The sequence below is a fragment of the Nyctibius grandis genome, chromosome 14 (genome assembly GCF_013368605.1).
Source record: "Nyctibius grandis isolate bNycGra1 chromosome 14, bNycGra1.pri, whole genome shotgun sequence".
Lineage (NCBI taxonomy): Eukaryota > Metazoa > Chordata > Aves > Nyctibiiformes > Nyctibiidae > Nyctibius > Nyctibius grandis.
The window spans coordinates 534988-562240 of NC_090671.1; the positions used below are offsets into that span (position 1 = coordinate 534988).

The window sequence follows — 27253 nt, forward strand, 5'->3', positions numbered from 1 at the left end:
AGAGCTCTGGTGTAATCTGAAACTCCTACCTTATCCCAAATTACGTTGTTTCTCTAATGCTGTCACTACATTTTTCTTTTAGAGATAAAATCCGGGAAAGAAGATTAAGTGACAGAAGCAGCAGAGATGTTCTCTGACTGAGTCTCGCCCTGTGTAGATGTTGTGCTCCTTCTAGACCTCAAAACACTCAACTCACAAGTGTTTAACAGAAGCCATGGCAACACGGGATCCAGCTGTGTGCCAAGTATCATCTCAGGATGTGAAGCAAAGAAACAAGTCCCTGGTGAAGGGCATGGCAACTCCAGAGAAGGCAACGATCACATTAGATGCCATGAAGATGTTAGACCCACGTCAGTTAAAACTTGATAGCGTGGAGACAGAAAGAATCATAACTGTCTTGGATGAGACGATAGCTAAGCTGAAGCTGAGCAGTTTGATCCCACATATTATTGGCTCTCTGGATAGGCTTGCTGACATGCTGGGAACTGAGATCACAAACAACCTGATCGAGCACCAAAAGCTTTCAAATGAAATGCAGCACCTGCTCGCCAGCTCTGAAGAAGGGGACACCATGGGAGCTGAGGAACAACGGGACTGTCTCTGCTTGCTAGAGCAATGCCTGAAACGTTCTGTGAGAGATGTCCTGAGGCTCTTGCTGGCCAACCCTTTGCGTTACCAGGCTCTGAAACGCAGGGCCTGGGAGAGTCAGTCACCAGCTGAAGCGTTTATCAAAGCCTTTGGGGAGTTCAGGAACTTCATGCTTGAGAGACTTCTGACTAGTCCCATGAAAGAGGAAGAACAGATTCAGTTCATGGAAGACATCTCCCTCCAGATTAAGAAAAACAATGAAGCGATCACAGCTTTACAGGCAGAACTGGCAGCAGCAATCCAGACTCAAGAGGAGGAGGTATGATGTTGTGGGAATATGGTTTTCAGCAAAGCATTACTGAGGCAAAACTTCGGTAAGCTAAAAACGGATCCCTTTCCTGCAGATTCTAAAGAGGAAGTTCCAGAAATGATTTCTAAACCAGATCCTAAATTTAAAGATACTATTTTCATTGCAAAATATAATGAAAAATGCTTATTGCATGCTTGATTTTTTTTAAACTTGAATTTGGAATGTTTTGAACCTGTTTTCACCAGCCTACTTGAATGACACAAGTCACTGAGTTTAAAAGGGAGATGCAGGACAGGCACAAATTGCTGCAGTAGTGTTTTGGCAGGGCTACAATGTCAGCTGCCAGCGCGAGGCTTCGTTCACTGCTGGTGAAATGATGAAAAGTCATTCCAGGCAGAGATTGCTCTAATTAAAATCCATTTTTAATATCTGCTCTGCCTTCACTCTTGCTTAAAACCAACATTTTTGTGACTTCCAACTCTGTGATACTAAGTGCCTGAAAGCATTTGTGATTAATATGCAATTATACGAATTCTTCATTTTTTTCAGTGAAGGCAACTGACGTGCGGACAAACGAATGGGCATTTCCCAGGCTCGCTCTGTGAGGCCGTGGGCTGTGCCAGCATCCAAGCCCCTGAACTCCTGACAAGCAATCCTTTGTTTTATACCTATGCTTTTCTTTCTCCTTCCTGCATGAGGGCTCGGAGGGGAAGGTTTTGTCACGCGCTCGCTGCTCTGAATGGTGCTAACGGAGACAAGGGCCTGCTTTCCCCATTCCATCTGCTCCTTGGAGATCTGGGAATTGAGACACTTGAGATTTTTATGTGCAGTTTGGCAGCTTGTCCAGGGCGTCATGAATAAATCTGTTTCACTGCTCCCAGCTGAGGATTTCTCTTGCAGGCAGCACACTCAGCTGCGTCCCCCAGACAGTCGCTCTGAGCCTGATCCAAAGCTCGAGGGAGCCACAGGGCTCGCTCCACAGGTTTCCAAAGCACCTTGTGTAAATCTAACTCTGTTCCCTCAGCCAGCAGTGGCAGGTCTCTGTCACTACCAGAGCAGTGGGGTCTCTTCTTAGATCTCCTCCACCTTTGCAAGGGTGCCTTACTTCTCCTGCCCACCGTATGCCTCACTGGCATTTCTCCGTGGTATTTCTTTCTCTTGTTTTCTGGGTTTAGATTCACAAGAAGGACAATGTGATCAAAGACCTCAAAACCAGCATACAAGATCTGACCAAAAACTGCAAGGCTGCCATCCAGCATATCAAGCAGGAAGGAGAAAAACAGCAAGAAGAGGAGCTGCAAGCCTCCCAAGCCAGGTGTGCCAGGCTACAGCAGGACATTCAGCAGCTAGAAGCACAACTCAATACCCTTGTACAGGAGCATCGAGTATCAGAGCTGGCTCTCAGAAAGGTAAACAGGAGGAGAGCTCTAGAACAGGAGATTTAAAAGCTTTTGTAGTGCTGTCAGGTCTGGCTGCTGGCTGCTGCGAGTAATGACTTGGTTCCTGCTAGTTGCTGGCAGGATGCACATGCTCTTTGTCAGAATATACCTGCTCTGTCCTCATGCTCTGCTGATTCCAGTGGAAAGCAACCCTTTAGCGACAGCAGGGAAGTAGCCTGCTCACAGGTCCTCCTCCTGCCTGCTGACTTAGCTCTGAAAACACCTCTACACAGCACTGTGACACTGCACGCTAGAGAGGCTGGGCTCTAGTCAGAGCGTGGAGCAGCCAGGCTACAGCAAAACAGGCAAGGCATATGTTGAGAAGGGATTTGGTGTGGGGTAAGCAGAGCAAACATAATGTTGACTGTGTATAAAACCATCTTTTGGAGTTGATTATAGTATTCAGGGTTGAGTGCTGCTCATCTTGGGAGCTAAGCAGTTCCTACTCTGTCTGGCACTTTGCTGAAGACACAAGCCAAGGAGTCGGGTTGAGTTGAAAGAGGGGGAAATGTGTGATTTATCACAGCGCTGAGCAGATACAGGAGGAGGAAACAGGAGCAGCAGGCAGGCTCAGGCCTCAGCATCAACAGCTCTGCCCTGAGCAGAACACGCTGGTGACACAGGGCACAGGGAGAATCTGCGACTGGAAAAGGAACATTTTTTCCCCTCATTTTGCTCCTGCTTGGTATTTACTCCAAACAAGCACTGGCCTCCCACGGGCAGGACAGCACACATGGGTAATGGGGCATCTCTCACTCTTGCACTGGACGATGTAAAGCAAAGTGGCAGCGGGGCTGGGCACTGACAAGTTAGAGCCACAGTACAAAATCCCAAATCCACCCATTTATACCTCTGTTAATGAGGTGGCTTTATCAGGCAGTTTCTTCTGAGGCTGCAGGCCCCTGCAATGTTCGTTGAGTTGCTCAGCTCATTCTAGTGCTTAGGCAGATCGAGATTCACTGACCACAGCGGTCTCCTTTCCCCCTCCTTAGCATGTCCTCTAGCCCCACGTGGCCCAAGATTGTAGTTCTGGTCTAAATAGCTGAGGTCTGACCTCACGATGGCCTGGGAGCCCTTGGGACCTCCTGGGTCAGTGTCATACAGGAAATCGTGTGGCACTTGTGATGGGCTGTAGCTGGTCTTTCTTTTGATGATTCCACGGAGCACAAATTCAGCAGCTTGGGTTAAACTGCCTGTACCTGGTTATGCTGCAGTATAGCCACTGTTAAACTGTTTTACAGCTAGAAACACCTCTTTGTTTTAAAAGGCTCCATCTTTTGAGTACTTTGCATCTTGCTTTCATGTTTAGCAGTTCTCTATAGCTTCAGTTTTAGGGTGGTTGCCCCAGTTTGTCCATGACTTTCCACATTCCATCAGACATGTTCATTTCCTACTGCAGAACACACCTTTCAGAGGCGTTTCAATCCTCAGCCCTCACGGAGCTCCATGCTGTAAACCAAATAAGGCCCTTTTGGCCTCAGGGAATGTCCCAGGAGAATCCTCAAACCAGGGCAAACAAAGTATGTGTCAGCTGAAGGAAGTTTGCCACGAGGACAAGGCACTATACTCAAATATAATGATGCTGGGGCTCACAGCTACACTGTTTTCTAACTCAGGCTACTTTTTACCAGGCTTCAGGTGCCTGCAAGGAACCTATGTTGTTTTGTGTTTCAGAGGAAGTGCAGAGGAGAGACGGAAATTGGGAACTGGATCCAGAAATATGAAACAGACATGGAAGAAAAACAGGTATCCTCTTTAATGTGCTTTGCTGTCCCATAAGGTGACATGTTCAGGTAGATTCCTGTCCAAGGAATCCAGGTGGCTGTGGAAGTGAGGGGCAGTTTTCCATCCAGAAGTACAGGCTTTAGAAGGAAAGGTATCTTTCCCCTGCCTTGTTCAGGAGTTCTCTGCTGCTCTGACTTTAAAAGAAGTTACACCCGCTGCTAAATCTCACAGTATTTGAGGGCAAATGGGTTGCCAGGTTCTGTCAGACATGCCCACCTGATGCTAGGGAACAGGATTTTCATTTTGCTTCAATCCTCAATCCTGTTGGCCCTGTCTGGTGTCCAAATCATGCTTCTGTTTCTGCTGGCCCCCTCAAGAGATGTCTCGAGAATCACATCAGCACCCCCCACCTCAGCTCTGAGAAGGTCCTACTTGCTTTCCTGTTCCAGCCCTATTTATGAAGATGGATAAAAGCTGCTGGATTACTAAGAAAGCAAAACGTAGGGAGGGGCCTAGAAGCTGGCTGCTAATTGTAAGCAATGACCCTCCATTGTCAGGTGTTTAACAATGTGATGATTGCAGTTTCCTGCTTGCTGGGTGGCTGGAGCACCACATCAGGGCAGGTTTGGGGCAGAACTTGCTAAGGCAGACGCACAACCCCACTGCTGGATCCCCTAATCTTCCACCTCTGCGTGGTTTTCTTGAAGGCGTTAGGAAAGGGATAAACTGCTGCTGAGCTTGGAAGTGCAGTAACACATCAAAACTGCCTGTCCTTGGCCTTTTCCAGGCTGACGTGGTCTGGCTCTTCTGATGCTCCCAACAGTGGACAGCGTATTAGCTGGGCTCCAGTGCCACTCAGCTGAGTGGCTTCTTAGCAAAGCTGTTGGCTCAGGCTCAGCCGTACCCGAACGGCACCGGTACGTCCTTTTGCCCAGAGCATCTGTAGGAGGGGCTGTGACCTGCGTGTGTGTTACCTGGTCAGAGTTCCCAGCGCAGGGTGGATGCTGTTTGCAACACAGAGAGAATTATGGGGGTATTCTTCAGAGGAGCATGAAGATAGTAGGACCTGGCATCTCACGAAATTCCCTGGGTACTGGGCACATGCCTCCTTTTGAGTGTCCCTGAAAAGGCTCAGCTCAGCTCCCAGTCATGGTTCTGCCTGGATTTGGGATGAGTTTATGAACCCTTATCTAGGGAAGTAAAGGGAGGAGCTGCTGAATGCCCTCAAAAATGCTGTACCTGCCAATCTTCTGTCTTGCTAGGCTGAGTATGAGGAGGTTTCTGCTGCCTATGCCATGGAGAAGGCCCAGAAGTCCCTGCTGACAGAGAAACGTGCAGTGCTTCTGCAGGAGTATTCCCAGATTGAGGAGGAGCGCAGGATATGCCAGATTAAGAAGGAGGAGGCTTTGAAGGAGTTGGCCAACAAGACCCGTGCTGCCACCTGCATCCAGGCCTTCTGGAGAGGCTACTTGGTCCGGCGTCTCTTCAAGCCAAAAAGAAAGAAGAAGAAGGACAAGGGCAAGGGCAAGGGCAAGGGCAAGAAGACCAAGAAATAAAGCACAAAATCTATTCTTCTTCCTCCTGGCAAAGCTGCTGACTCTGCTGGGACTGAACTCTTCCAGATAAAGGCATTAGGTTTGAGAGAGCATTTGCATTAAGGCCCGAGCTCTCTATGGCTGCGGCTGCCTCTCATAGTTGCAGTGTATCGAAGCAGCAGCGTGAAGACATGTCTCTCATAGCTTTGGCTTTGCTACTTCTGCAAGGAGGAGGATGTCTCCTGATGAAGGGACTGGGCCAGGAGTGCAGGCTCCTGCCTTGTCTCCCTGGCTTGAGTCTCTTTGCCCTTACATTGCTCGTGTGTCAGGGCTCTGTTCTGTTCTTGCTGAAGGTGGCAATAAAATCATTCCTGGAGGCCGGGTGAGGCTCTTCATCTGACAGCGTTTCTCCTTGTGTGGATTTGAGAGACCACGTCCCTTTCTGCAGGAGGAAGCTGCAGCACCATTGCTTATCAGGGACAGAAGGGACATAAACCCTGACTGGGCATCACCCCTGGCAGTTTGCGTTTTTCGGCAGGGGCCATGTGAGGGGTGGGATGTGGCCCAGCCCAGCCCCTGCCCTGCTCCCAACCCCACAGGTCTCCCCCAAAGCCAAGCAGCAAACTGTGCCCTGTTTAATGTAGATCCCTGTTGTGACAGCATGCTTTCCTCTGGATTCTCCAGTCTCTAATGCCCCGAGAGCACGCTGCAGCCTTTCCCTTTCACAGGCGCATGAGTCAAGTGTTTTTATTTCCTCCTCTGCCCTCCCATTTTCAGTAGCCATGTAGCAAGTTCATACCATGGAGCTCCTTACTCCTCTGCCCACTTGGGCTGAAATTGGGCATGGCTACAGTCACACACAGTGCACTACATCTTATTTATTTAATTTTCTTGGGAAACTAGGCTGCCACATCTTACCATAAAGGCCCGGGCACTTCCTCTCACGTATTATTTGCATTTAACAAGGCTGGGAGCAATCAGCATTTTGGATCCAGGCTCCCAGGGACATTTCTTCGCTCCCGACTTCAGCAGCCCTTCCTTGCAGCCTCTCTTCCCCGGAGAGGGCAGTGACGCTGGCTGCAAAGCCCAAACAGCCACCAGGCCCCGGTCCTGGTCTGCCCCTCTGCTTCTGTTCATAAATGGGCACCTATAGCAAAAGGGCTGAGGTGCTTTTTACCACCTAAGGGGCCCATTTTGCTAAGGACAGAGAGCGACTGGAGATGTTCAAGGGCTGAGCTCACTGTGAGGGGGAGATCCCACAGCAGCCCCCCAAGTACCGAACACAAGGACCTGACAGATTTGTCTTTGACGCTTTATTTGGTTAAAAGCCACAGGATCAGTGTGATGTGTCCATAGCACACTCAATACACATTGCAGGATTTTTACCCTCCTATGTCCAATCCACTGCAGGGCACGACCCCAAGTGCATGCTGGAATCACTGAAGAATCACAAGGATGTGAGATTCAGGATCAGACGAGGCCCCTCTGTCCTCTGACATGGCCAGAAGAGGTGTCTTTCCTTGTTTGCAGCCCCAAGAGATGCCAGGATCCATGGAGACTTCCAGATGTTGGTACCCATGTGGGTAGTCTGGGGTGTACTTACATCAAGAGGGATGTTTCATCTCTAGGGAGGCTTCAGTTCACAAACACTCACAGCCCCCGAGTTCCTGGCAAAAGAAGGTCTGGGCATGCTTTTAGATTAGAGGATGTTGGGGTGTTGCAAGGGCAGTTGGACACTGATCTTGATGCCTCCCTGTCTCAGAGTTTGTCTAAAGCCTCCAGATGTTGCGTCCAGGTGTCAAAGCCTATCTGGAGAGGTGTTCAGCTGGGTGCCAGACTGAGAACACCTTCTGATGGGAGTATACCAGCCTTTGGAGTCCAAAGTACTCTCAGACTCTTTCCAGACATAGGACTTGCCCTTAGAGCTGCCTCAGTGTCTGCTAGTGCCAGAGTTGCTGATGCTCATGGCTGAAGGACTCTCAGGGGCGTCTCCTTAGAATGGGAGGAAGCACTCAGCTACCTTCAGGGGGGCAGAAGAAGCTCTGTCCAGAGCAGTGGCTGGAGTTTGCCTACTTCTTTCTTCACCCACAGAGCTGCCTAGCCCAGATCCTCAGGCTTGGAGCCAAGTATGCTCATTGGAGATGTCTCCAGGGATGGCGTCAGGGGCTGGGGGAGCCCCTTCACCCCCACCTCAGCCTGTTGCTGCTCATCGCACTTCCAGCCCCAGCCTGGCATCTCCCTGCTCAGCCTCAAACTGCCCACTCAGTGCTGATGCCACTTGTTTATGAGACCTTTCCTCGCTGCTTGCTGCCAGCCTGCTGGAACCCCTTAAGTGCTGTGGGGCTCCCCATGGGCCTTGTGCCACCTTGCCTGCTCCCCCTTCCAGCGCAGCAGCACTGCAACGAGTCCATGGCCCATCTGTCACCCAAGATAGAGATGGCCGGTCCCAGGGTCACATTCATGGTCTGTGCCACAGCCTGTGAGGACCCTGTGAGACCCCGATGAGGCTGGCAGGAGCTCCCGGTTTGGGCTGCCCTGTGCTGGCAGGGCTGCCATGAGCGAGCAGGCAGAGGTGCACGTGCAGGTGATGGGCCAGCAGTAATGCGATCAGGGGGATCAGGGGGGATTAGAGAGATCAGAGACAGGCGATCCCTCGGGGCTGGGAGGGTGGGGGTGCGAAGGGAACGGGCCTCAGTGGACGCGGGGACTCCTGGCAGGGCATTTGCTGCAGGTCCCCGTGGGACACCGCTGGGCTCACCGTGGGGAGGGTTCCCCCTCAAATGTAACCCAGGACTGTGGGCTGGTGGGGGGAAGCAGGTGAGGGGGACGGGGCTTTTCCTCCCGACTGGGCAGGTGGCACCAAGAAGGATTTTTATGTGAGCTGTGACAGACCTGGCACTGCTGCCCTCCTGATGCCCCTCTGCTCCATGCGTGCTCATGTAGTGATCTCGTGGGCTTTCAATGTTTGCTTGTTGGTTTGTGTCCTTCCTCGAGTCATCCTCTTCCTAAAAGCGCGTTTGCACCAGTACAGGCTGGGGGTGACCTGCTGTAAAGCAGCTCTGCAGAGAAGGACCTGGGAGTTCTGGGGGACATCAAGCTCCCCATGAGCCAACAACGTGCCCTCGGGGCCAGGAAGGCCAATGGTGTCCTGGGGTGTGTGAGGAAGAATGTGGGCAGCAGGTCAAGGGAGGTTCTCCTCCCCCTCTACACTGCCCTGGTGAGGCCACACCTGGAGTCACTGTGTGCAGTTCTGGGCCCCCCAGTTCAAGACAGACAAGGAGCTACTGGAGAGAGTCCAGTGGAGGGTACGGAGATGGTCAGAGGGCTGGAGCATCTCTGCTACGAGGAGAGGCTGAGGGAGCTGGGGCTGTTCAGCTGGAGAAGAGCAGACTGAGGGGGGATCTTATCAATGCTTACAGATACCTCAGGGGTGGGTGTCAAGGGGATGGGGCCAGACTCTTCTCAGTGGTGCCCAGCGCCAGGACAAGGGGCAACGGGCACAGACTGAAACACGGGAAGTTCCATCTGAATATGAGGAAAAACTTCTTCACTGTGAGGGTGCCAGAGCCCTGGCACAGGCTGCCCAGGGAGGGGGGGAGTCTCCTTCTCTGGAGATATTCAAACCCGCCTGGACATGACCCTGTGCAACGTGCTCTGGGTGACCCTGCTTTGGCAGGGGTTGGACTGGATGATCTCCAGAGGTCCCTTCCAGCCCCAACCACTCTGGGATTCTGGGATTAACAGTGGGTTTTTCCTGTGTTTTTAGAGAGGGGCGTTGGAGCAATGGCACAACCATGGCAGGCTGTGGGGCTCCTCGGGCCACAGCGCTGGGGTCCCGCCTGTGGCTGCATAAACCCCCTCACACTCTCCGGAGCTTTCTCCCACACTCCGCCAAGGCATCAGCCGCTCTGTCACCCCCGCAGCCCGGCTGTAACGGAGGGGTCCCCACGAACCCCCCCGTGTCGGCGGGGCCGCGAAATGGCGGCGGGGGTCAAAATGGCGGGGGGGGGAGAAAGGGGGGGGCCAGGCTCTTCCCGCCCCGCCGCCAGGGGGCGCCCGCGCCGCCACCTCACGTGCCTCTCCCCCCCCCCCCCCCCCCCCCCCCCCGCGTCACGTGGCCGCGGCGCCGCCCCCGCGCCGGTGCCCGGCGGAGCCGAGCGGGGCGGCGGGAGCAGAGCGGAGCCGCGGGGTCTATGGGGAAGGCGGCCGCGCTGTGCGGCGGCGGCAACAGCAGCACCCGCGGGCTGGTGTCCCTCCTCAGCGCCGTCCCCTGCTTGGCCTGCCACGAGCTACCGGCCATGAGCGCGGAGCCGGGGGGCCGGGGCGGCGGCGGGGGACCGGCGGGGGGGGCCGCCCGCCGCCCCGGGCTCCGACACCTACAAGGGTTGGCTCTTCAAGTGGACCAACTACCTGAAGGGCTACCAGCGCCGCTGGTTCGTGCTCAGCAACGGGCTCCTCAGCTACTACAGGTACCGGAGAGGGGGTGGGGGGGAACCGGCCGGTACCGGTGGCCGCTCGGCCCGGGCCGGGCCTGCCGCGGCTGCGGGGCGCGGTGTCCTCCGGCTGCCCGGTACCGGCTGCCCGGTGCCGCCCCCGGGGTGGGCCGGCCCCGCCAGGCCCGGGCAGGTGCCCGCGGTGGCGGGGGCCGAGCGGCGGGGAGCGCTCCGCGGGGCCCGCGCTTTTGCAGAGCGAACACCCCTTCGTTTCACTGAGGGGTTTTTTTTCCTCTTTCAAAGCAAAACTCGCATTTTCATCTTTTAATGCTGCGGCGGGGTCCGGTGCAGGGGTGCGGGCCGGGACGCGTGGCTCGGCCGCCCCTGGATCTCCCATCCCTCCGCCGCCTCCTGCACCTTAAAGCCCAAATCATAACCCTTCTAACACAAAAAAACCCTTCTCGCTTAAAATTGATGTGTGTCTGTAACCTGCTTCTGCTGCCTTTTGTTTTTTTTTTTTGCCAGGCAGGAGACCAGAGGCTGGAAATGTCCCCAGCAGCCGTGCGTGCCACGGCGAGGGCAGCGGCCGTGTCCGCGGGGAGAGGATGGCCTGGGCCGGTGTGCCCGGGGGGGCTGTGCTGGGGGGGAAGCAAGAAAGCTACAGACTCAGTCGTGACTCAGAAGCCTGGCTTTGCTGTCTGATGGGATGGTTTTTATACAGGCGGGCTGCAGTTTCGGTGAGGAGGGTATCGGACCCAGACACCAGTGATTGCAGTGTTTGATCCAAAGTGATGCCGCCTTAGTAGGTTCTCTTGTGTTTCTTGTATCAGTGGAGTGGTTAAAATAGGAACGTATGGATGTTGTAGGATTTTGGTGTCCTTATCCTTGAGGAAGGATTGTGTTTATTCTTGTCACTTGGCACACAAGTGCTCTGTCACCTTCAGTATTGTGGAGTAAATGTTGGCTGTATTTCAGAATGTAGAAACCATCCTGGATATTGAAGATGCTTAGAGCTTTGTAAAATAATACATCTTTAACGTACTAAACCCTGTGAGCGAGGACTTCTCTGTACAGGCTGCGCAAAAGCTGTTTTTCCTCCTGACACAAAGTTCATCTTCCGATTTCCTCTCTGCTGCAGCTGATGACATGTAGCCTGAGGCAGACCCTGGAGCTTCAGCTCACTGCCAGGTGTTAATATTAACTCCTCCAGCTTTAAAGAGAGGTCTGGGTCCTGAGGTTGAACCACGGCAGGTAACAGGTCAGAAGTTCAATGGTGTGTTTGTCTACTTGAAGTTGTTTAACTGCCCCCCAATATCCCCAAACTCAAGCCAAACAAAAATGCTCTGTAACAAACACCCCCATGAGAATGTAGTTCTCTCTCAGTAATTCAGCTAATTTACCTGCAGTCCTTTCTGGTGTGCTTACGCTCCTTAACTCGTCCAGATCTGGACCAGCAGAGCTGTGTGGCCTGAAAAGGTCGTTGAAGTTTAACGCTCCACTTGTAACCATGTCAGAATATTTTTTTTCTTCTGTATTGATGCCAAGTCTGTCATGAGCAAACAAGTGGTTTTCTTCAACAATTATTTTAGGTTGGAACGACTGGGCTTATTTTAAGACAGTTTGATCTGTTTTGGGCTGAAACAACAAACAAAAATACCCAAGGAAATTATTCTGAGCAGCGTGTGAAGGAGTTGAAACTGCATTACTTTGTGGAGCTTTCAGCCAGTGCAGACCTGCAGCAGCTGCTTGGTGATGCTGACGGGTTTTGTGCTGCCTTTTCATCGTTGGCCTTGATGAGAGCTGAGTTTAATTGGTTGTGAGTCAGGAGTACAAAAATACAGTATAGAACTTGTGGTAAAGTTTTTCTTAAATGGAAAAAAAACCCTCCATGATACTCTTCAAAACCAACGCTCTTAAATAGCGTCCACGCTGACCCATCGAGTGTCAGCTTGAATTGCTGATGGCAGAGCGCTCCTGTGGGACAGTCTGGGGTTAAACTGGCGTTTTTATTTTACTCTGGCTGACAGCAGCAAGGAGGCTCCAGGTATCAGGCTGTGCATTTTCATTGCCCTCCTCTATGTGAGGAGACTGCTGGGCAACATGTGAACTGCTGCTTGTTTGACTTTTATGCAGAGAATTTAAGAAATAGCTTGTATAAAGGTCTCTTGCTATTCTTGCCACGTGTCTCATTTTGTGCTGGGTCTTTGTGCTCAGCCTGGCTCTGAAGATTCCTGCCAGAATTTTCTTTTTCTGCCCTTGCTGCTAAAGGCTTTGCAGGTTAAATCATGCCCTTGCAGGTGAATTGCTGTGCTCTCCTTGTCTCCGTGGCTTGTGACGCCTTTGTAACTTGAGTTTGGAAGGTGGTTGCCCTGACGCACAACCTGGATGATTTAGCTGTTGACTACTCGGGACTAGCTCGATGGAAACTGCGTTTTGCTTGTGTGCTGAAAGTCATCTTAATTGGAAAATCTGCACTGTGATGTCCAGGTGGCCTCCTTGTGTGTATTGGTTTAATTTCAGATTGAAGCTTTTCGTTTTATTTGAATTTCCTGCTCTGCTTGCTGTTTAACTTAAAAAAACAAAACAAAACAAAAAACCCCAAAAAAACCCAAAAAACAGGCTGTCATGTTACTGAGTGGTGATTCCTGGTAGGTTTTTTGTTTGTAGAGTTGAGCTCTTACAATCTTGCGCGGCCTCTTGGGAGCTGCCGTGGTGGTGGTGCGTGGGTGGGCGCGGTGCCATCCGGCATGAGCTGCTCGGTGGGGTTCTCTCAGGCAGCCAGGTGCAACGCTTGTTTTCTGCCTGGTTGGTTTCACAGGGACAGTTTGCTGAATTAAAGCTTCTAATTAGAGCATTCTTTCCAAATGGAGTATTTTAAAGCCACCTGTATCGTTGCGAAATCTATGAAGACATCAAGTCTTGCTGCCAGCGAAGCTTCCCTGCAGGACGTGTGCTTTCGGTTCGTATTCCCTACTCTGAACCTGTGGAAAATGGTAACAGCTGAGTAATTCTTGAGGATTTCCTCTGCGGTACCCTCCTCTGGTTTAGGAACTTCCAAGAGTTGCACAGCAGGATAATTGGACCATTTTAATTGCCTTTGATTGTCATTCTTAGGTTGTTTTTTGACCAAGTTTTCTGGCTGACTTGGAAATCTACATCACAGAGGTGATGCCCGTGTTGGAGGCAGTTTAAGCACGGCACAACTAGTCTACTTAACTCGCTGATGATCAAAACTCTCTTTCTAAACTGCTCTGGCAGGCTGCCACTTACAGATTTATCATTATCTATAATTAGTGTGTCTGTACAGGAGCATCTAATCACCTTGAACAGATAAGTGTTTTCAAGGAGATTAGAGAGGATCTTTAGGTAAGTATTAATTCATCAAAGATTGACATTGGCTCTTGTGAGTGATGCTCCGGATGAGTGTCATCATCTCCAAGCAGCTTTCTCAAGTTTCATGTTGTCACCTCTGTGGGTTTGGTCCATAGTCTGTTATTCGTAGGTTAGGTGGCTGAAGAGCCTTCAGCAGTACGTTCTGTGGTCACTGGATGTAACAGAGCCGTGCCAAATGGAGAAGGAAAAAACATTTCATGCTGTGTGTGATGTGGTCATTGTGAAGTGAAAGGCTTCTCACCAGCCTTAGCTCCCCTTGCCGGCTCTGCTCTCCGAGGAATGATGGGTGCCTGGGGCAGTTTATCTGCCTTGTCTGCATCATCCTGCGAAGGTGGAGGGCATGGGCAGCTGGGTTCCCTGGAAAAGCTGTGCTTCCCAGAGCAGCATTCCTTGCTAGCCTTGTTTATCCAGCAGTTAATTCTTGGTTAGCGTTGTAAGGTCTTGAGTGTGACCCGGAGGGGTTTTTGTCCTGTTTCTTGTACTGACACTCCAGCTGAACGCTGAGGCGGTTTGTTCAGGCAGGAGCTTGAAAACTGCTCCTGATACTGGAGTCGTGGAGGAATGGAGGGCTTCCAGAGAAGACCTCTGGGAGCTTCTGGTCTGACCCCTGCTCAACGTGGAGCCACCTGATGAGGTTGCTTAGGGCCTTGAGCTGCTGAGGTTTGAATGTCTCTGAAGTATGAGACTACACAGCCTCTCTGGGCCCCTCTTCCAGTGTTGGACCACACTCGGAGGGGAGAGTGTGTCCTTACATTTAGCTTGTACGTAATAAAATGAGGAGAGAGGTATCCTAGAACGCTTTTTATAACAGCTCGTCCCTCCGCAGACACCGAGGTAGCTGAATGTCCTGGACTGTTTGTCATCCTTGGGGTGCTGGAGCACGCCGGGCCCTGTAGCTGCACGGTGACTTTGAGCTACTTGTTTTTAAACAGCGTTTTAACAATTCGCGTTCCCCGTCATCTTGTTTTCACATGACGCTTGCTTTACCCATATGGTGCTTTGCTGTTGATCGTTGTTCATCGTTTGCCCATTTTTGAGGACACTCCTGTGCTTTGTAGCTGGGGACACGGTGTGTCAGCAGCCCTCGAGTGCTGCTGGGTGTGGGGTGAGCGATGCTCGTTGGGCTGCTTGTGGCAGGCTTGATTGCTCCGCTCCCAGTTTAGTGCTGCCGTCGGGGTCGGGCTTGCTTGACTCCAAACAGCAACTGCTGCTGACGCTGCAGGAGGGCAGGAGACGCAGATCTTAGTCCTTAAGGGTGTTTTCACCATGGCCTGGTGATTAGCGCTGTGTGAGGATTTTAGTATCTGTTCCTTTGGTTGTAGTATTGTGCCTGGTTCTGTTTGCTGGTTGCAAACTGCCAACAAGAGCTAGGAACTGTCTTGATGCCTTATTTCCACCCATATAATCTTAAATCGAGTATATTGGCCCAAGTGCTTCATTTGATCAAATTGTAGCAGAAGTAGCCGGCTTGGCTTGTGCAGAGCTCAGGTTTGAGAGGGGCAGTGCCTTCTGGTTTTGTGCAGTGTGGCTGCAGCCTGCGTGGCTGTCTCGAGGTCGGTCGCATGGTGAACGTTCAGGTAGCGTCACTCACGCTGCAGTTTTAGTTCCTGGGGCTGCTTGCAGGTATGAAGCATATTTATGGGCTCAGCTGCTCAGATGTTTATGGGAGAGTAAGATGCCTGTCACCCATTTCTGGTGTCAAATGTTCCAGCTTTTGTTTCTGGAGAACACGTAGGGGTAGTTACACCTTTGCCTCCGTTGTCCCCTGCGAGAGCAGGGAAGGTCACTGCTCCAGCCCTGCCTTTCTCCCACACGTTGCTGGTAGCTGCTGCTCAGCTCTGCCTTTTGTAGCTGAGGGTTTGTGTGGGCTGGCTGCTGCTTCGTGACAGCGGTGGCTTTGCTCACCTCTGAGAAATTGTTGTCACCCTTTGGGTTGGCCTTGTCGGTGCGTGCTGCCGGGTGCGCTGGAGGAGCGACACGGCTGTCTCCTCTTGTCCAGGCACACAGAGGTGACAGGCATCACCTGCCTTTTGGCTGTAGCTCCTATGCTTGTCTTTTTTCCAGGGTAACATCTATTCAGTTCTGACTTCTTTTGCTCCAATTACAGGTTTAAATTTGTGCTTGCATGGTCTGTCATCCTCCGTACCCACAGTGAGTCAGTGGTGCAGGAGCTGATCTTCCTTGTCAGAAGTAATGTGAGAAACCTGCGGTGTTTTTCCTTGCAGTGACCCTTTTAACTTCCCTGATTTCCTCCTGAAGAGGAGGTTTCGATCAGTGCAACGTGCAGTGTTTAGAGCACTGTAACGCGCTTCTGAATGACTTGGACTTTAACTATCTGTAAGTTGATTTTTATGTTGCAGCAAGTCAGGCTGTCCAGCTTCTTTGTGCTTACGTATGAATTGCGTTGCAGCAGTAACTTATCTGGGTAGTTTTAGGTAACTGAAGTACACAGAGCCCGTTGCTTCTTGTAGGTCTCTTCAGATCTAGTGTTGATGACCAACAACTCCGGTCGTCACCCTGAAATGTGAGTTGTCCCAGCGTGCTATCTGGAGGGCAGGCAGCTCGCGGTGCTGTGACATCCTGGAGGTTTGTCCCCTAAATAGGGCAGTGCTTCAAAACCCGAGCCAGCTGGAGGTGTTAAATTTCCCTTCAGGTCTTCATTACGCTGTTCAATTATTTTAATCATTCCTGTGGCACTTTGGCAGGGATCTTTCTACATTTTATATCAGCCTTTGTTTGGTTTCAGTCAAAAAGCTTGTTTAATAATGTATTACTTAATATTTCTCTGACGACTGCAGGCTGGGCAGGCGGGGTTAAAGCTGGATGTGCTCGTTGCTGTTGGGTCAGCGGTTGCTGACTCACACAGGCGCGTGTGCAGGAGGAGGCCGCCAGTGCCAAGCCTTCAGGCTACGTACGAATCAACTTCAGCATTAACGATGCAAATTGAAAGCGTGGTACCAGGGCCAGTGGCATGATTCGATTGGCGGTGGCAGCCCTGGGATAAAAGCAGAACACATCTCCTCCTTGGTCCCGTTCCAGGCGCTGATACGATTCACGTCCCCTTTGCGAGCACGGGCTCCTGGCAGCGCTGGGTTGAAATGTGCCTTGTTGCTCGCGGGCGTCCCGGCCTCCTGCCGTCACCGGGTGATGTGGCTCGTCACTGTACGACGTTGCTGAACCGCTGGGTTTGTTGCTGCTTGCAGGTTCTGCCGTGCAGTTCAGGGTGCTTACATGGCAGCGGTGACGTGTTTGCAGTGTCAGCAGTATCGACTGGCTCGCAGGCGGGTTAGGAACGACTTGTCACGCGTTTGCCCCGCATCCAGCGGTCCCTCCTTTCACACTGATCTGGGCAGAGCTGTATTTCTATCAACTTCCCTGTATTTTGGTGTTTTTTTGATCCTTTATCTAACCCTTCAAGGATATTTCTGCTTTCAAATCACAACTGGATAGATGTATGTCCCTACAGTGACTGAGGGGGAGGTCCTTCATTCCCTAAAAATAGTCTTAATTCTCCAGCTCTCTCTCGATGAAGAGCGCTGTCTGGGCACACGTAGCAGTTTGAAGCAGCTTCTGCAGCGCATGTGATGATAAATACGGTGTGGTGGGAGTCTGTGCCTTTCTCTTTTCCTCCTTTACCACATAGCAGTGATTTTAAATCTATTATTAACAGCTAGAGTGGGTTTCTGCTAAGCACTTTATATGGAACAGAGCAGGGAAATGTTGTCTTTCACACCTACTGCTCATATGCATAAGACCTTCTTACTTTAGGCTTGTTGATTGGTGTGGGTACCTAAATACTGTGGCTGCGTGGCCTTTTAAAGAACAGCAAACTGCTGCTTTCTGCTGCCAGCTGTGCTAACAGGGGCTTGCAGCAGGAACCCTGGCTGGGCAGCAAAGCTCCTTTGGGAAGACGCTTGACCTCCTGTTGCGGGGTCACGCGTTTGTGTTTCTTCCTTCATTTCTTCAGTGATGCTCCCTGCGGCTGTAAGTGCGATGTTGGCCATTTCCCAGCTGACTTGGTGCTCTGTGTCTGTCACTCATCCGGATGCAGAATTAGAGTATTTGTCACAACAGAAAATATCCATGGCAGCTAATTCGCCAGTTCTGTGAATCTTCACGATTTTTGAAGTTTCTCTTTTTTTTTTCTGTGAAATGCACAGGGCTGGTTCCACAAACTTTTTTTTTCAGGTCTTCTGCAACTGTCAGGAGTGCTGGCTCTTCTTGGAAACGTGTGAAAAATACACCGGTCCCAGTTCAGAAGACAGGGTGAGTTTGGGTGTATTTGGCTCCAGAATGGCAGGGGTGAGTGAGATGTGCTTGTGCCAGTAGGACAGAGATGTGCCCCATATCTCCAGCTGGATTGTGCATGAGTGGGAAGTACGTGATTAAATAAGCGCCTTTTTGTCTTAAAAATGTGGAGGTGATGTGCAGAAGGTCATAGAATCACAGACTGGTTTGGATTGGAAGGGACCTTAAAGCCCATCCAGTTCCATCCCCCTGCCACGGGCAGGGACACCTTCCACCAGACCAGGTTGCTCCAAGCCCCATCCAACCTGGCCTTGAACACTGCCAGGGAGGGGGCAGACACAGCTTCTCTGGGCAACCTGGGCCAGGGTCTCACCACCCTCACAGCAAAGAATTTCTTCCTCAGATCTCATCTCAATCTCCCCTCTTTCAGTTTAAAACCGTTCCCCCTCGTCCTGTCACTCCACGCCCTTGTAAAAAGCCCCTCTCCAGCTTTCCTGTAGCCCCTTCAGGTACTGGAAGGTGCTAGAAGGTCTCCCCGGAGCCTTCTCTTCTCCAAGATGAACAGCCCCAGCTCTCTCAGCCTGTCTCCAGAGCAGAGGGGCTCCAGCCCTCTGAGCATCTCCGTGGCCTCCTCTGGACTCGCTCCAACAGGTCCGTGTCCTTCTTGTGTTGGTGCCCCCAGAGCTGGATGCAGCACTGCAGGGGGGGTCTCAGGACAGCGGAGCAGAGGGGCAGAATCCCCTCCCTCGCCCTGCTGCCCACGCTGCTGGGGATGCAGCCCAGGACACGGTTGGCCTTCTGGGCTGTGAGCGCACGTTGCCGGCTCATGGTGAGCTTCTCGTCACCCATCACCCCCAAGTCCTTCTCCTCAGGGCTGCTCTCAGTCCATTCTCCGCCCAGCCTGTGTTTGTGCTTGGGATTGCCCTGACCCACCTGCAGGACCTTGCACTTGGCCTTGTTGAACTTCATGGGGTTTGCACGGGCCCAGCTCTCCAGCCTGTCAAGGTGCGGGGTGCCACCTATGTCTGCAGCTCATTAACTGTTAATGAAGTTGTTTCAGGCTTTGGTTTGAAGTCCCTTTTGGAGGCATCTGGACGTGAGGGCTCAGGCGGTGTTGCATGGCTGGGTGTCAGGGCTGTGTATTTCAGAAGCCCCATCCTTTAGCTTCAAAAGACCAAGTCCTTCAGGCGTTGCTGTTTCCCAGTGTGTGTGTCACTGTGACTGAAGCTGGATGCTGTGTATTATTGTTCACGAGTTACCACTGAAGCGTTCCCCAGCAGAGCTTGTGGAGCAGAAACTACTGCAGGTTTATAGTGCGTGGGCAGGTGAAACTAATACATGACTTTATTTTATGCAGCCAGTTTTTCCTTTCCTTATTAGTCGTGTCTCTCTGTAGTCTGTGTTGGTGAGAGACTGCTGCAGGCTCCCCAGCTTTGAATCTCTCCTGGGATGTAATTGTTGTAAGCGGGAGGGAAGAGAGTACTCAGACCAAAAGTCATTTTGCAATGGTACAAAAGGCGACAGTCATCTTAATCCTGTGTAATGTGCACTGAGCGTGCACGGCCCGCTGTCAGCTCGCGCTGCCGAGCTGGGTGGTGCTCTCATTGTCCTGAGACAGCACGTAGGAGCCCCGTCTGCAGCTGGTGGAGTGCTGATGCTCACAGTAGCCATATCCTGTCAAGGGCTGGTTAGGAGTACTGTGCAGCTTGGCATTTGTTAGTGTGCAGTGTTTGAACCTATAATTTGATTTTATTTTTTCGTAGACATGATAAGATTACACCACATTAGTCACGGTATTTGCTTTATGATGTCTTTATTAATGGGTGAGTGCACTCGCAGCCGGTCTGTGGCCGATACTGAAAGGAGCAGCGAGGTTGCTATGTCAGAAGGCGGGTCTGGATTTCAGAGAGACCGTGGCAGGCTGGAGAAACGGGATGATGGGAACCTCGTGGTGTTCGGCAGAGGTGAACACAAGCCCTGCCCTGGGGTAGCTGGCTAGAAAGCAGCTTTGCAGAAGAGCCCCTGCGGAGTCCAGGTGGACGACGAGGAGACAAGGAGCCCTCAGAGGTCAGCTGTCTCTTTGGCTGTGTTAGCAGAAGTGCAGCCAGCGCGTCGAGGGAAGGGACCATCCCCTCTCCTCAGCTCTGGGGGGGCCTATTTGGGCTCTGGGTTGGGTTTGGGGCTCCCCAGCACGAGGCTGGGGTGGTGGAGGGATGTGGATGCGCTCAGCAGGGACACACCTTAGTGCTGCCCACCGCTACGTGGTGGGAGGGTGTGGAGAGGACGGAGCCAGGCTCTGCTCGGGGGGCTCGGGGCAGGATGAGGCAACAGGCCCATACCAGAGCATGGGAAATCCCACAGGGCCACAGGGAAATGTGTTTTCACTGGGGGTGGTGGCCAAATACTGGGACAGGGGTCTGGAGGGAGGGAGGAGGAAACTCTTGATGATATTCAAGCTGTGGCTAGACGAGGTCCTGAGCAACCTGATTTGCTTGCTCCTGGTTGCTCAGGTTGGACCTGAGGGCTCCCAAGGTGCCTTCCAACCTCAGTGAATGTACCACCCTGTCATTAGTTGGTTTCTAACGCTTAGAACTTGATCAGTGTGCCTTCAGCTCTCTGGATACTGATGGAGGATGAAGAGAAGCCATGGCACATCTATGGCTTGCCCTGGCAGTGCCGGGGGAGCCGCAGTGATTCCTGTGTCTGGACACTTCGGGCTGTTTCACAGACTCCCTCACTTTCATGGCACCCCACATCGTTCCTACTACAGGAGGTTCACGGCACAAGACCCTCATTTATTCTCTTTTTTTTCCTCCTGTTTCATGTTCCAGTGCCAGTGTCGGGGACAGGCAGACATAGCTGGGTGCTGGCTTTGGGGAGGGCAGGAGAGCTGCGTCGGCAGAGCGCCTGATGGGAAGAGCTGCGTGGGGATGTCTCCGAACATGACGTGAGAAGAGCTGACCGGGGCCTGTGTACAGATAACCAGTGGTTTACTCCATCTTTCTGGTCCTTGGGTTGTACCTGCTCCTCTTGCCCTGTGGGCGAGAGTCATGTCAGGGCCAGGGCAGGTGGGGAGGGACGGGCTGCAGGATACGTCCCGTGCAGTCTGGGGCTCTTCCGTGCCTCGCGTTTGGATGTGAGCAGGATCCGCTTATAAATGTGAAAAGCTGCTTTAGTGAGGAGCCGGGACACGGGAGCTTTCAGCACAGCTCAAACAATGCAGTCTCACCGTGCGCTCTGTGCCGCTTCTGAAGTGGATTTTTTCATAGTGTGGAGAGGTTGGCTTTGTGAAAGCCAGCGTTACCCATCCAGCCCTTCCGGTGCTCAGTCCCTGCACCGCTTGTGGCTGTGTGACTTTTCTGAAAAAATCAATACGGTTTTATTCTCTAAAGTTATAAGTTGGCCCCTAAATTGAAGGAAGGACTTCTGCCTGACACTGGGGCAGCCTGAGGATTGGCGAGCAAATACAAATGCGTGTCTGAGATTTATGATGTGATTAAGTGATGCTTTACTGGTATATCATGGTTTTATTAGTTAAAGCTGAGAATAAACAGTGTTCTGCTGGGACGCTTGGGGAGGTAAAGACCTGGCTGGGTTTCTGATCCCTTTAGGAGTGGGGTTTGCTTAGTAGATGAAAGAGAGAAATTGTAATCTTTTCTTACCTGTTTGCTTTTGCCTGTGCAGTCTCTCGTCCGTCCCGGCTGTGATGCTGCCCTTGGAGGGGAAGGAGCAGGAGCTTGCGTTTTTATGTAGGTAAACTTCAGGTGTGCACTGGGTGAGGCATCTACCGCTTCCTCTCTGGTCCCTTTCTTTTACTGCACAAGAAAAGCAGTAAAGACCTCTGCTATGAAGTGGAAAACCTATGGATGCAAGCTCCTTGGAAGTTTACTTGCAGAGGTCTAGAAAGTCGTCCTTTGTTGCCCTGTAATAAGCCAATTTTTTCCTCCTTACAGCCTGTAGGCACCAAGCCCTGTGTGTCACTTCCAAGTGCCTTTGGACGATGCAGCACTGTATCTCAGCACAGAGAAGGTCTGTAATTACAAGATTGCATTGAATTCTCCTTCACATCTGCAGCCCTAAGCTGCCTTGACAGTGCAGTAATTAAATACCTCTCTGGCTGCCCATAGCCGATGTTCTCTGCTTTGGGAACGTTACAGGTTAATCTATTCCCTGTCATCCCCTGCTTTAGAGACAGCATAGAGCACGTGCCGTGGGAACGAGGCTGATTTCATCAGCGTTTTTGCATTTGATTTCCAAGTGCACGATACCTGTAACAGGCTTAATGATGTGAGAGTCAAATTCTGCCATCAGCGTAGATGGGGCACGGAGAGTTTTAGGGAAGAATCCCTACGTATGGTGCAGAGAGGCAGGGACGCCCGTGCAGTGGGGCGCTGGGAGCGGGGCGGTGGGGCTTTCCTCTGTGCTGTGCCCGGGGAGGGCTGGGTGGTTGCGATGGGAGCAGGAGCTGCACCATCTTTAACGTAGTGTGGTTTTAATGCTGTTGTGAACTTGGTCTGAGGCCTTTCCATGATAAAGATTTACAATTTGTGTAGTTTTAGGAAGGAAGAATTTGTAAAGTATCTCGCTTAAACGCCAATAGCAAGCTGGCTTCTAACCGTAGCAGGCGTTACCCTGAAGCAGGGCGTTGTCACGGGTATGGAGGGAATTATATTTTTGTCTTGCATTCAACACATCATTCTTTAAATATTTTTGCTGTTTTTCATTTGCCTTGTAAAATAAATAAGTTAAATCTAGCAAGCCTGTTGTCCCATGTGTCGTGAGTAAACTCCACTGTTAACAATAGGTGTATTTTTAATTTACAAATCGTGGTTTATTTATGGAACCACTGTTGATTTTATATACAACTAACCAAGTGCTAATAACCCACGAGGTGTGTGTTACAGTAAAGCCCCATATCACCTGCAGGAATGTCTTTAAACATATTCCCTGCCCTGACAAGGCTGGGGGATAAGGTGGTGTTGATCAGACTTTTGTGCTGTCCAAACCTGGGATCGATCCCTTGCGTTGTGGTTGGCAGCAGGGTGTCCATGGCTTCAGGTCCCGCATTGTCTTGCTGGGGTTGGAGCCAAAGATGTGCAGAAAACTAGATGGAGAAAATGTTGTTAGGTGAGCACGTGCCTCCTTTCTGCTGCATCAGTAAAGGTGCTCGGTAGGAATTGCTTTAAGAAAATAATCCACAGTGCATCAAGTGGTGCTGAGGGACACGGGTTAGTGGTGGCCTTGGCAGTGCTGGGTTAACGGCTGGACTCGATGACCTTAAAGGTCCTTTCCAACCAAAACGATTCCATGATTCTAAGTCTTGCATCAAAAAACCCTCTCTGCTTTCCAAGGTGAAACTCTAGGAGCCTTTAGAGGAGATGCAAGAGTTGCATGTGAATTACTGATATTTAGCTTGCAGTGTGCGTCGGGGACCGCTGCCTTTTATCCCTCTGAGTGTATCTTTGTGAGACGGAAGGAGAACAGTCTGAAATGCAAGAGCCAAGCCTGTTGTTGTGGGACCTACCTGTTGGGACGTGGTGGGCTTTGGGGCTTTGCCCGGTGTTGCAAAACTGTCTTTCACCCTAAAATGTTTTTGCTGTGGTTGGTGATGGGAGAAAACAGAGAGAGGTTTGGTGGCTCTGTACAGGATGAATCACAGAATTACTGACCACGGGGTCAGTGTCCTTCCTAGCAGCTGCTAGAAAGACATGGGACATGTCACCGTCCTGCCGGCACCACCTTGGACTCGCTTACATGGAGGGAGACATGTATGTAGACAGAGGCTTTTAGACCAAGTTTGGCCTTTCTTGTTTAGGGCCTGCCTTAATGCTTTCGTATAAATGTTTAGTCTTCGATATATGGTACTTCAAAGCTACACAACAGGATTCTTCTCTCTTCTGTTGGCTGGAGAAGACGTAAAGCTGTGGAAAAGCTTCAGAGCGCTGGTTTCCTTCTGGTGCTGAGCTGGACTTGTCACCATTTGTTTTCAAACGTAATCTCAAAACATCCTGGGGGAGCGTGTATCCACACGCTGAGAGCTGTTAAGGCACGTGGCAAGTAGCTTTCTGCTTTTTCTGTTTTCACGTTTGTTTTTTTCTGCGCTGGCAAAGGAACCGGGGGTTGCCCCTGTGTGTGTTAGCTCTTCGTGTGCTTCGTCCAGTTTAAATTGCCCTAATTAGCAAACAGAAATCTTTTTATTCTGTCTCAAGCAGTCTAATTTTGAAATTTTTAGAGAGGCAGAGGCAGCAGGCTTAGAGAAGGTAAGCGTTTGATGCGTCTCGTACAGAAATGAATGCTGCTGAGGCTGAGGTCTAAAAATAAACTGTTCCCAGCCCTGTCCCTTTGATGGGAGCTGCTGGACACGAGCTCTCGGGCACTCGGGGACGGAGGTTTTTAATGCCCTTTATGAAGCACCATGGACTGGACCTGCAGTGGGGCTTTGGGACCTGCCGGCAAACCCCTTCTGCCTCCCGAGAGCCTGAGCTGGGTGGGCTGGGGTGGGTCGCCCGGCCGAGCAAAGCGCTTGCTTGTGCAAGATGGGGTTTTGCTCATTAATTGATCGTTTGTCTTCATGGTGTGGGTACAGCAGGCTGCTTTGGGAGTCCCTTGGCTTCCCAAAGTGGCTGCTGAAGTGACAGGTAGTGACTTAAAGTCCTGGTGCCGCTTTATGGCTGTGAACCTTGCCTGGGTGGAGGAGAGGGATGGGACGGCAGCTGATTCTTCTGGAGAAGGTGTCCTGTGAGGTGCTGTCTGGGACAGGAGTCCCTGGGCTTGACTGGAACCAGAGCTGGTGAGAGCGGAGGACAGGTCTCTGGCTGTGCTCAAGCATCTTGTTGCACCACAGAAGTTTTCTTGCAGCACAGTACACTAAAATAACACTGAAAGTCTGGTTTGAGCAGTTGGGAAATTGGCTTAAAGCTGTAACTCATCCCTGTCTGCGTGCGAGAGCCATCCCTTGCGCAGGCCACTGCCTTGGCCTTCCCTCTTGGCCATTTAACTCTTCCTGGTTACCCACAGTCAATATCCACAGGATTTTTGCAGAAAACCTGTAGCCCCTGAACACTGCTCCCAAGGCAGGGCATTGGCATGGCTCGGATCCCCAAGACAAACTTCTGGAAGCACCTATACGTGCTCTGTGTGTTTGTACATTCCTGTGTGCCAGCCAGGGTGGTGGCCCCAGTGCCAGGAGCAGTCTGATGGTCTTTCTGGCATTTACTTTGTGAAGGTAAATACAGTAACGCAGTCTCCTGTGGTGCTTGCTTGTTATTTTGGAGTTTTGTCACAAATTATTTGATACAATATAAATTACATAGAATAATACAATATATTACTGATGATACAGTACAATCTATGATACATTATAAATTAATTGTACCATATATATGCATAAATCATATCTATACCTAAACCCTAAATTTAATACCTTGCTCTAACCATTGTAACTTTTTTTCTGTGTTCATCGAAGGAGGCTGATGGTAATGAAAATGTAACTGTTCAGGAAGAGCTCTCGAGGCACCAAGGCTGAAAGCCTTGCTTTGGGCATTCCATTGTGCAGGGGAGGCAGCTGAGATGTGCCAGGTCTGTCCAGAAGTGGTTGGCCAAGGTCACTTTGGCATCTTCAGGATTTGATCCAAGAGATCTGCTAGTCTGAATCACGGGCCAGTAAGCAGTTAACTCTCGATTCCTATTTTTAAAAAAGCTCTTGGCCTCTCCAGTGGCCAAATTTTTTTTTATTTTTTTGGGTAGTGTCATAAGGAACGGGAAAGACCTTACATTGTGTCACGCTGCCCCACACACTTACTTTGTGGGCATGTTTTAGGTGCCTGCTTGCATTTTCTCCTCTCTGTTCCATCTGTTCTTATGGAAAAAAAATTGCTGTTTGCTGGATTGCCAACCTCTGCCCTCCTCAGGAGTGCGTCCTTGAAGAATAATCTGATCATTTCATAGATAACGGAGATTGTGGAGGTGCCTTGTATACGTAAGTGTCGCTTTCAGTTTTCAAGTTCATGCTCCCTCCTTCTGCTCAGACTTGGGTAGCAGTTTTGTGCCCACTACCCAGCGACTTGAATCTGTCCAGGAGGGCGGGCAGCTGCGTCCGCTGAGCTCGGTGAAGAACAGGTAATTGCTACCTAAAATGCTGGTTGTAGAGCAGAACACATACTTTGCCATGGAGTAAAGTTTCTGAGTGGTTGCAGGAGGCCTTGGAAGTTGCTGTTGTCTGCTGCCTTGAGCAGAAGCAGCTGCTCGTGGTGTGTGGTGAGAAGATGCAACCGAATGAGCCTCTCTCCAGATCTGCGCTGGGTGCGCACCTAGAAACCAGCCTTCACGCTGTACCGAACATAAACCTGTAGGGAGGCAGCAGCTGAACTGAGGAGTTCACAGCCAGGGGCTGAGGAGCAACAGTTAGATCGGGTTTTAAATGTGAAGGTTTAGCTTTGTCTTCTTTTACCTAGGCCTTAAAATAGAGGAAGAAATATGTCTATGCAACCGTACAGGCTTTGCAGCTGGGTACGTATCCATAAGAAATATTTCATACAGAAGGAAATTCTGCGCTATAATTTTAGCGTTGTTTGAAAGTTGGCAAAAAGTTGGGATGTTGGAGGTCACAGGCCATAATTCATGCAGCATCTCTGAGGAAAATTTATTTGGTTCTCAAAACATTGATGTTGATGGTAACTTGCATAAAGAGAGATGCTTGCAGCCATGCAAAAATTCTTCGAAGCAAGCTCTTCTGTCCACACTTGATCTCAGAAAGACTGGGTAAGGCTTGTGCTTAAAGCAAATACTCCCCAAAACTCTATAGTCTGAAAAACCAGGACATCTTTACCAACCTGAGTATCCAAAGTATGAAAGCACATTTGTGGTATAGGGATAAAAACTGGGTCTTGATGTTGGCTGTGCTGTGCCCTGTGGGCTCTTGTGTTCTTGGACATGGTGGTGAGAAAATATAAACATGAGATGATTATGGCTGGTCTTTATTCTGATCATTTAATACAGTTCCCAAGCGCTGAAGGACCAGGAGAAACTTAAAAGCAGAGGTTGTAACAAGGAAAATAACTTCTTGAGGCTCTTACCTGCAGTATTGCATTTATTTCAGTGTTCCTGTACAGTAAGAGCATTTGTCAAATGAACCTTGTGTATGGTCTTCTGTTGTTCGTTCTTCCTTCAAAATGAGCCACCAAGCATGTAAGTCATGCATCGCCCAGGTCTTGGTTTATACTAACTTCCGTGGAGATCATGGGATTTGGACCAACCTTCCATAAACTTTTAATTGATGCAATAAACTTGGCAGCAATACTGCCCACAAATCTTGGTGGGTGTTTTCCCCTCTGGATCTTTAGCATTTTTGCTTGGAAAGTAATGAAAACAGTACATGGGGTGCTTCCTCTGGCATTTTTAGAAGAGGCGAACAGGGTTTCTGACAGGGTTCTCTGAGATGCTCAGCGTGTGCCTGCCTCGTGCGAAGCTGCCAGCATCCCTGCGGGGCTGCAAGCTCCGGGCTCTGTCTGGTGGTTGCGATTTGTGGCTGCCCCCTCCCTGGCAGTGTTCAAGGGCAGGTTGGATGGGGCTTGGAGCAACCTG

At 50.9% G+C, this 27253-nt stretch overlaps 2 protein-coding genes across 2 annotated transcripts in view; both read left to right on the forward strand.

Annotated features, from left to right (window-relative positions):
* Positions 1 to 214: 214 nt before the first annotated feature.
* IQCD (IQ motif containing D) lies at positions 215 to 5618 on the forward strand. Its single transcript, XM_068412963.1, has 4 exons — positions 215 to 907; positions 2074 to 2307; positions 4012 to 4083; positions 5325 to 5618. The coding sequence occupies exons 1-4, from the start codon at positions 215 to 217 to the stop codon at positions 5616 to 5618; spliced, it is 1293 nt and encodes a 430-aa protein (XP_068269064.1).
* Positions 5619 to 9758: 4140 nt separating this feature from the next.
* Positions 9759 to 27253, forward strand: part of OSBP2 (oxysterol binding protein 2) — a 142959-nt gene continuing 125464 nt past the window's right edge. Inside the window, 3 exon segments of the mRNA XM_068412791.1 lie at positions 9759 to 9940; positions 9942 to 10066; positions 17612 to 17689. Coding sequence (XP_068268892.1) covers positions 9791 to 9940; positions 9942 to 10066; positions 17612 to 17689 — 353 coding nt within the window. The 5' untranslated portion in view covers positions 9759 to 9790.

Excerpts from the sequence above, each read along its gene's own strand:
- IQCD (XM_068412963.1), top strand. The coding sequence starts at position 215 with ATGGCAACACGGGATCCAGCTGTGTGCCAAGTATCATCTCAGGATGTG. Across the intron at positions 2,308-4,011 it reads CAGAGCTGGCTCTCAGAAAG|AGGAAGTGCAGAGGAGAGAC; the intron begins GTAAACAGGAGG and ends TTTGTGTTTCAG. Across the intron at positions 4,084-5,324 it reads CAGACATGGAAGAAAAACAG|GCTGAGTATGAGGAGGTTTC; the intron begins GTATCCTCTTTA and ends CTGTCTTGCTAG.